Source organism: Musa acuminata, chromosome BXJ3-9 (genome assembly GCF_036884655.1).
Source record: "Musa acuminata AAA Group cultivar baxijiao chromosome BXJ3-9, Cavendish_Baxijiao_AAA, whole genome shotgun sequence".
Taxonomy (NCBI): Eukaryota; Viridiplantae; Streptophyta; class Magnoliopsida; order Zingiberales; family Musaceae; genus Musa; species Musa acuminata.
The window spans coordinates 9,673,371-9,683,073 of record NC_088357.1 but is presented as its reverse complement, the minus strand read 5'-3'; the positions used below and the strand labels follow the sequence as shown (position 1 = coordinate 9,683,073).

At 37.2% G+C, this 9,703-nt stretch overlaps 1 protein-coding gene across 3 annotated transcripts; it reads right to left on the bottom strand.

Moving 5' to 3' along the window:
- Nucleotides 1-1,460: 1,460 nt before the first annotated feature.
- LOC135649998 (uncharacterized) lies at nt 1,461-8,753 on the bottom strand. Of its 3 annotated transcripts, none has more exons than XM_065169024.1 (5): nt 8,564-8,753; nt 8,353-8,471; nt 5,507-6,535; nt 3,835-4,690; nt 1,461-1,779 (listed from the first exon to the last, which is right to left on the bottom strand). In XM_065169024.1, the coding sequence occupies exons 3-5, from the start codon at nt 6,473-6,475 to the stop codon at nt 1,733-1,735; spliced, it is 1,872 nt and encodes a 623-aa protein (XP_065025096.1). In that variant the 5' UTR covers nt 6,476-6,535; nt 8,353-8,471; nt 8,564-8,753; the 3' UTR covers nt 1,461-1,732. The 3 variants fall into 3 exon arrangements, with proteins under 3 accessions (XP_065025096.1, XP_065025095.1, XP_065025097.1); XM_065169023.1 differs by having other exon boundaries at nt 5,507-6,503; nt 8,564-8,750; XM_065169025.1 differs by lacking the exons at nt 8,353-8,471; nt 8,564-8,753 and adding an exon at nt 8,074-8,327 and having other exon boundaries at nt 5,507-6,503.
- Between the last annotated feature and the right edge of the window lie 950 nt (nt 8,754-9,703).

Sequence of the window (9,703 nt, the reverse complement as noted above, 5' to 3'; positions counted from 1 at the left end):
AATAAAAAGTGGGTTCTCACCCTAACTCTCAATGTGTGTGATTATAACAGTATATATTTGTGGCTTGTGAAGTGAGAGACTACAATAAGAAAAGGATATGTTTTTTTATGTAGGGTTCCTATATCCTTCTTAGATATATGTTTCCTACTAACATATCATTCTACTTTCCAAAGTTCATCACATTAAGCCTTTATCATGCTATATACCAATCATAAACTTCAATCCCTAATTTCTATGGGCCAAAATATACCACTAAGAACTAGCTATAGAGTCATCACTTGTTGTAACAAGAAATAGATAACCACCATGACCATTTAGTACTCCATTCAGCTGCATAGAAACAAGAGAATATAACAAAGGTCCAAGTCAAAAAAATCCTATAAAAGACATGAGCAAAAAAAAAAAAAACCCATCTCATTAAAACACTTCAGATAAACAAATCAAAGAATTCAATTTTCGTTCCATTGTCATACCAATAGGAATCTCATCTATTTCTTAAAACACTTCAGAGAAACAAATCAAAGAATTCAATTTTCGTTCCATTGTCATACCAATAGGAATCTCATCTATTTTCATCCATAATTAATTTCAAAGTTATACCGATCCATGACCATTTCAAAAGGGATCTTATCTGTTCCTAGTGTTGATGAGGGAGGAAGGGATCTTATCTGTTTCTAATATTGATGAGGGAGGGAGAAAGAGATGCACCAAGACGGAAGATAACATATCAAGGAATTCATTTTCGTCCCATTGTCATACCAATAGGAATCTCATCTATTTCGATCCATAATTACCATCCATAATTAATTTCAAAGTTATACCAATCCATGACCATTTCAAAAGGGATCTTATTTGTTCCTAGTGTTGATGAGGGAGGAAGGGATCTTATCTGTTCCTAATGTTGATGAGGGAGGGAGAAGGAGATGCACCAAAATAGAGGCGGAAAAGAACATTCTCTCTAGAGCATAGAAAAAAATAAAAAAAAAATATTATTTAAATGACAAATCATATCGGACCATTCGATCTCAAATCGATTGGCGAAAAAAAAGAAGTAAAGAGAAAAAGATGTACTGAAGAAGAAAAAACCTAAACCAGATGATCCGATCCAATTTATGGCATCCACTCTGACGAGCAAATCAATAAATACTAATAGAACCCCGTGAAATTAAAGACCTTGAATTAGATAATTCAACTAGGCCAATGCAGGGATATGCTTCAAATACTGTATACAGCCAACATATAGCCATCGAGTCTTCTATAGCTTGCAAAGGCAATAAAGTATGAAACAACTAACAAATAAGAGGCCAAACTGTTGGATTGTGTTTCACATGGATTATGGAATCCCAAATAAAGATCATTGGAAGAAACAATTGTTCAAGAATCTAAAAAAAGTAGAATTAACACCAGTGCAGCACCAACATAAAAGGTGATGTTACTCACATAAGATCAACAAAGGGGATCCATCAACAAATAGCTTCTCATTCACTCTAATATGCATATAGCATAAAACAGGCTGCTAAACTCAGTTGATTCACTTAGGTGTAAAGACATTGGATCCATTCTGAAGCAACTGAGCACATTGGATTCATCCAAAAATAAGGATCCCGGTTGCAGTTCATTAGTCAATTCAACATTCACACAAGGCTCGAGTTCCTCAAAACTCACACCATAGAACTAATACTTTTGGGGTCTGAACAAGAAGCTAAACCCACTGATGAAATTTCACACAGAGTTATGTTGCATCTTCCATAAGCAGGATGTTGTATCCACGAACCAAATCTGTTTCAAAGGTCCAAAATAAGATTAGAAGTGATGCAAAAGGAAAACACAAATAAGCATCCAGGATGTGTTAGCTGACTTTTACCTCTTCTGTCACAGGCCATATTTTAGATTCAACTAGTGCCAATACATAAAGCATGATAATGTGCAATGCCACCAGAGAAAAAGCAACATGATCATGGAAGATAAATAAGACTGCTGTTTCGGAACATGAGCTCAGTGAGAAGAAACTTGGAAATGAGCTAAGTCATATTTTAGAAACATGACCTCAGGATTCCCTCACAGATGAGATATACAAATCACAGAAATAAAAGATCTTCTGGCATTATTAGCCATGAGTCAGAAAACAGGTTCAGTTTCTTCAGGCAAAAATGACCTATTTAGTTTTAAAAAACACAGGTAAAATATTTGGTTATCCTCTGCCCAACCTTTAAGAAGTTAGATAACCTGGTTGGTCAAAAGATAAGACACAAGAAATGCAACAAGTTGGGTGCCAAATGCATTTTGCTGTGGGTCAGCTCTTGTTAATGGTGGAAATACTAAGTAGAAATTTGGAGAGCAAAGATATCGCTGGTTCTCCAGACTTGAATATATGTAATAAAAATCAAGTGGAAAATAATAAAGTAACCTTAAAAATACTCTTGAGGTATTGACATCAAATTTGACCTCCATGGAAGTAACATTCTATAATAAAGGAAAATTGTTACGTTCTTTCAATGGGGATGTCAACAGATTCCGCAAATTGGCAGAAAAATCACTCTTGTTAAAAAGGGAATCTATGGTAATGACTATAATGGGCATGGTAACATTTGATACCATCAGTTTGCACACTCAAGAATGTTCAGTTATGAAGGCCAGTTATTTATATTGTCCATTGACCATATTATAGTATCATTCCCAATATTTCCACAACACCCAATACAACCAATTATTTGGAATCTAAAAATATATATTGTAAAAAAACCTGATACACCAGACAGAATCGCTTTCCTTGTCCCTTGAGAAGCAGCCATATGGTTGCTCCTCTTGCTTTCGTGTATATATTGCTGGTATTGAATTCTAAGGAATATGTAGACCGGTGATAAGAGAAGAAACTAAAGAAATTAGGAGAAGGAAAATGGCAGTTAAAGATAAACATAACAAGAAGTACAAAGCTATAAACATTACACCACAAGAAGGAAGCAGTAGTAAGAACAACAAATGAATTCCAATGACAACCTCTCAAAAGAACAGTCCAAGGGACTTCAAAAGAAAACAACTGGTATGGAGAAGAAGATAGCAGAGCAAAGCATGTCCGCAAAGCATGATCCCACATGAAGATAAGTAAATGATTCTATCCTCATAAATACATCACAAAATTGGAACTAAATTTAGAACACATAATGCAACAGTCAGAAATATCTCATTTTCATTTTAATTACCAAGTTTCACAACTAAAATTGAATTTCAAAAGCTGTGAATTTTATATCTTTAACCACTATTATAACTATTGTGTGATATGGAATGGTGACCCATATACAAACACATACACAGTTCCTAGAATGCTAAGTAACCAGTGTCCATGATTCTCTAAAATTTAATCCATAATGATCCTACCCAAGAAAGCATATAACTGTTATTGCCAAATGAGCTACTTTTAGTCTCTAGGAACAAAAAAGTAAGGATTCACAGATGTTATAATCTTCGCTGAGAAGATCATAAACAGTAAGTACCACCAAGAAAAGAGTTCTCTACAGAATCCCAGACAAGCATACTTAAACCTTTGTTTTCTGACTTCGACTGTTTAGTTAAGGTTTTACAATTAGCTGAACATTATACTAAATTGTCATATCGTATAGGAAGAATAAGTAATAATATAAAAAAAGTGTCAATCAATATATTAAGAAACTTGCAAAGCTTGATATATTATTACATCAAGAAAATTTTGAACTTCTTCACAGTACTTACACTAATCATAAACTTCCTTTTTCTTTTTGAAGAAAACTACACTAATCTCAAACTTAAAGCAGTGAATTCCTTTTCCTCCAAGTTCCTATCCAAAGATCAGTTTGATACCTTTTGTAGTTGACTTGTCATACATATCCTTCCGGATGTCATCATTCTCTTCATTGTCATCAGCTTCCTGTCCACCATTTTCTACATCACTTTCACTAGCCGTTTCCCACTCAGAATCATCAGCTTCTGGGCCATAGACATCTCCAGATCCATCCTCGGTAGGAATGCCCCCATGCTTAATAGCTGCTTCTCTGAATAACCATGCAGCATGCATCTGCTTCTTCACTAACCTTTCAGCATAATCAGGAACTTTGTTGTGCCTTAAAGAAAGGTCAGGATCATTAGACTGAGAGCACTCATTAATGAAAAGAATGGCATCTAACAAGCTCTCCTTCACCAATCCAAGCATATCATATGCTTGGGCTCTTCTCCATAAGCTTTTTGCATGACGATTAGGAGGGTTATGTAAGCACAACGCTCGTGTAGCATCACTTATGGCTGCCAGTGGCTGCTGCAAGAGAAGATAACACTGAGCCCTATTGCTGTACAATACAAGTCTTTCCTTTTTGGACTTCATTGGACACAGTGCCAAAGCTTCAGAGTATTTTGATGCAGCCCCTGAAATATCTCCTGAAGAGAATAAAGAGTTTCCTTCAAGCTTAACAACCAATGCTGCAGCTTGTTTTATTTGGAGATCCTCCTTTGGCATGTTCTTCTCCCATTTTATTCTCTGCCTCGAGCTCAAAAGCTCATCAATCTGTTCTTTTGTACGACTACTGATATAGTTGCGTGCTGTCCCTTGTGCCTGGCAGCGTTCTTGAAGGACATTAACAATGATGTCTCCTAATCTTTTATGATCACCAAGAGCAGAAATTTCTGCTAAATCTGTGAGTGCCGGAGCTGCCTTATCTATTACCTATTAAATGAAATGAATAGACCCTCAAACAACTGTAATAGATTAATGTTGTAACTATTACACAGGTTTATACTCATTGAATAAAAAATACAACTGAAATCTGATTCATCATGCATGGGCTATGAAGGAATTGATAACAGTTTACTTGAGACCACAAAGCCAACAAACTTCATCTAGACCTCCCACAAATTATTCTCTTTCCAGACCATGCAATGCATCACATGATTCATACATTTTCAAAAGGACTAAGCTGTTCTTAGATTTGAACATAAAGACACTAAGACTATAAAGTTGATATGGTGAGTAAATATTAGCTATAAAATAAATTTTATGACTAAGCTCAGTGACAACATGACTTGGATATAACTGCTTCAAGACTGCCTATTCTACGTTTTACAATTTCGTATGTCCCCTCTATAGCAGCCATCCTGTAAAATCAAGCCACATCTTGATGTTATATAGGTAAGGAATCATTTGCAGGAGAGTTTTATACATACCATATAAATTTGACCAAGATATTTTGAATGGTGTGCAACTCTGATTTACTGAATCTCAGATTAGAATGCCAACATAGCCAGATGCAACTGAAAGAAGTAACTTATGCATATTTGTCATAAGAAAGTTCAATTAGGAAGTTGAACAAGTAAAATAATGCAAAAAAAAAAAATCTCTTAGAAGCTAGGAGATGGAACAACCTATGCAGTGCACATTGAAGTGTACAAACTAGCCACTCACCAATCTATGCAATTTCTTTCATGACAAAGCAATAAACAGCCTAATATTTCATGGAATACAAGGAATCTATTATTGCCTTACCTTGTTTGAAGTGCTCTGGTCTTCAAGTAACCAAAGAAGACAGTCGATCGCCATATACTGCCAGTCATCTGATGATCGAGCAATGTTACATAGTGCTTCGATAACACCAGGACAGTTAGCAACAGGACCCCTGCCAAGCTTGTGTTGACAAATTGTGTGCAGTAAACCAATACCTGCTGGTGAGTTCTCATTAACAAGTCCACCCCACATGGCTGGTAATTTGACCAAAAATTCTGGCTTGCATATGTCAAAGAGAAATTCTGGCTTAAAAGCAAAGCAATTGATAAGCTGAAGAGACCAGCATTGCAGCTGGCTGGCCCATTCCTCTGCCTTCCTGGATTCCATTTCCACGCCTCCCATACCACGAGTAAGCAGATCACAATGGTAGCTTATTCTCCTATCCACAAACTGGTAAAAGTGAGAATAGACAATCTCTAGAGAACTTGATGCGAGCTGAATGGCAAGCTCGAGGACTTCCCCATGACTTGCAACTGCTGGAAATGTACTAGAATAAGTTGCCAAGTGCCCCAGTGCCCTGACTGCTACCCTCTGCTCCACCCAGGTAAGTCTACCTCTTAAAAGCTCAACCAAGGGAGGAATGACTCCAGCATGAACCGCTCTTTCAGCAAATTCTTCCACATTCATTGAGTAGGAACCTATTATATGAGCTGCATAGTATGGAATATATATGTTCTGGTCATGTGAAAGCCAAAGCCTGTTTTTTAAGCCCTTCCATATTAATGCAGTCATGCATTCAAATATTCCCAAATTAATGAACTCAGGATCATTTGGATGAGCCATGGCAGTGTTCCAAAGGCCACTAACAGGGAGAACTTGGCCATCATCATCCTGTGCCGGAAGCTCTCTGAAGAACTTCAGAATACTTGTTCTACGCTTGCTGGGATTGCCTTCCTTCATGACACAGAAGAAGCAACCTGGATAGGGGCAATCTGATGGAATCTTATCCATGACAAAAGGAACCAGCTATAGACTCAACCTGAGATATATGTTTACAAACTTCAGAAAGACCTGATCCGCATAAACATCACAACTAAATACATCAAGATTAAGTTCTGAAAATAATTATATCAGATAGAATAGGATCATCAAATGAAATAATAGATCTTTGAACTACAAAACAAGAATACGCTAGATATTTTGTATCTATAAATTGAAAAGAAACACACACATGCATACACATACCAAGAAACTGCTTTAGTTATATCTTTCACCATCAATATCGACAGGAATCAACTGGAGAAGAAGAAAATGAGAGAGGAAAAAGAAACTAATAAAGGGAGTGGACAAAAGGAAGAGAGAAGGGAGGAGGAGGAGGAGGAAGGGAAAACCCTAACCTTATTCACAGGCATCCGCACCCCCAACTCACAGATTCAAGTCACCACTTCTGCAGGGTCTCACAGATAATGATGGAGTGGAAAAGAGCAAGATTTATTGGAATTTATATGTACTGTACACAAGGAAGCACATGAGATCCCAAAGGTTCCCATGAATCGTATGGCATGACAAACAAGTTGTTTGGTAAGGAAGTGTAAACAAACACCGGCCGTAAACATTATCAACTTTTTTTTCAAATTGGTACCTAAAAATTATTAGGAATATGCATATCTAGTGCTTTTCACATTTCATATTTTAGTTTGTGTATTTCATCCAGCGCCAACAGATCATGGATCTCATCCAGTGATGCAAATTCATGCAAACCTTGCAGAGTACACATGTTGTGGATCCTTAAATTTGTCATTGTAGAAGGATTAATCAATCAAAATCATATTCAAAAATCAAACAAATTTGCTACAAATGAACTTCAATGTAGAATACTGGGCTTTACCACCTGTTTCCCCAAAAGCCTATTCATATGCAGTACGATCATGAGGTCTCGCAGATTGGGCATGAGTTTACAACTAGTCCCATCCAAAATTTTGAGATTTGGGTCTTGGTATAATGAAACAGCAGACCCTCCCCCATTAAAACTAATCCTTTCCTATAATGTATTGGATAAAGCATTATATTACTATATAATTTTTTTATCTTTTTGATAAATTTGCTAAAAAATATTTGAATTTGTATTTCTAGTGAAGCCTTTTTATTGAACTTTTGTAGTATATCAAAATCCTTTTATGACTCTACTATTGTTTTTCATGGTGCCTTTCTTTTTTGTTTCTTGTTTTCCGATTTTGATATTCTTTTGCCAATTCCGTTTCGCTCATGGGAATATTATTTATTTGACCTTTTTTTAACAAAATATTTTTTGTTAGATGGGGTTTTCTTTTAAGGTTTAGTTAATTATACCTCACAAATTGTATCAGTTATTTTATTGTGATGTAATGTCATCATTTGAACATATTCTAAACCTATGCTCAACCCTGACACCCAACCAAATCCAATCTCTTGCGACCAACCCAATCTCCAACAAAGTACCCATTAACACGAAACAAAAATAAAAATCAAGAAAGAAGAAAAGGAATCAGCAATGCGAAGTATATATCTAGAATCAAGAAATAACTCTAAAGATTTACAGATAATTAACTCAAGAAGAGAACGAGATCGACCTTTCCATTCTTTACGTTGTCACAATTTAGCAAGAGAATGAACGAGCATTTGTAATCATTTCGACTATAGATACTAAAAGAAGCCATTTTTTACTATTCAAAATATGGGGCGGGGAAAACAACACCCGAATTGCAAATCTAGTGAATCAATTTAAAAGGAGCATCTTTTCTGAAAGATAGGGTGGGGGAGAAAACAAAAGCCTTGTGCAGCTTCAGAACACCGAGCGATCCATGCCTACGATGTCATTGCAGGAAAAAAAGGAGTGTCGGTTCAAATACCTCGGAAAGAGCTGTTATCCGAGGAATCACCGTCAAGCCAACGGGACCGATATCAGCCTAGACGCAGTCGAAAGTGGCAGATCAACGGAAAGCAGCGGGGAAATAAGTCTCAGGTTTCACTGGAGCGAGGAGGCAGCGAGCATTAGAAACGGCGTGAGGAACGGAGAGGCGGATGGGAGAATCTAACAACAGAAGGCCCCATGAGTCTTACCTTTCAGCGCCCCCTTCCTCTTTCTTTCCCTCATTGGTTCTTCTTTCCCATCAGAAGACAAGACGCTCACAGATCGGAGTGCAGCGCCTCTCTCTCTCTCTCTCTCTCTCTCTCTCTCTCAGATTTTTTAGGGCAATTTCCAAAACAGCATCGCCACAGCGCTACATTACCGGCCGAATCACCGGTGCGTTCGAAAACCGCAGTCTCGAATAGATCCAATGCCACATAACAGACAGGTCACCGCATGTGTCCCTGGATCTGACAGGTCCAACCCCTTTTTGGGACACGGGGCCCGCAACAGCCAACCAATGAAAGATCTAGAGTTCCCTGGCGGTGCCTCAACGAGGACAGGCGAACCAGATCTCCTGATACAGAGGCAAGATCGAATGGCCCATCCATAGGCATGGCTCCATGTCTTAAGGATGTCCGCTATCGATGCCATCTACCCATACGCACGAATGAACATTCCACTCATTCCGGCCTCCAATATCGATTCATCATCATCCAAACATCGCCTATCCGCCTAATATTGAGAGCCCTTCGAACCTCATGTTATGTTCTTAAGAGATCTAAGTGACTCTCTAATGTGAAATTATGGTAAGTGTTTCAGCTTAGAAAATATATCCCAAAGGCTCCAATTTAAATAGAGTGGCCAAGGAAATATTTCTTGATTTAATATTATTTCAAAGAATATTATCTATGGAGCCGATGCTAATATGCATACCCGATCGATCGATCGACCCTATCTGCGTGACTAGGCTCGAGTCTGGATCGATCGATCGAATATATCAATCATATCTTAACATAATTAAAATCTTAAAATAATATTAAAGAAGATTATGAGTTGGGATCATATATTTGCCCCCTCTCTACTAAAGCTTAATAAATGCATTAGGCTGTCTCCTAATAGGAATTACACACATCTGCGTATCTATGTCAGATATAGGATCAGCTTACCAAAGAGGCCACTCTATTCATTAGCTCAAGCCACCGCCCAAGCATCTCAAGCCCCATGATGAGACTTAAGGGTTGATTATATGTTAACGTTGTAATTAGTTATTTTTAATATTTTAATATTTATATATCTAAAATTTATATTAGGATCACTATACTTACGAAAATAAAATATTTAATTTTATT

Coding starts and splice junctions, on each gene's coding strand:
- LOC135649998 (XM_065169024.1), bottom strand. CDS start 6,475: ATGGATAAGATTCCATCAGATTGCCCCTATCCAGGTTGCTTCTTCTGT. Junction 4,691..5,506: donor ACCAGAGCACTTCAAACAAG/GTAAGGCAATAA, acceptor TTCATTTAATAG/GTAATAGATAAGGCAGCTCC. Junction 1,780..3,834: donor TGACAAGTCAACTACAAAAG/GTATCAAACTGA, acceptor CCTTTGAAACAG/ATTTGGTTCGTGGATACAAC.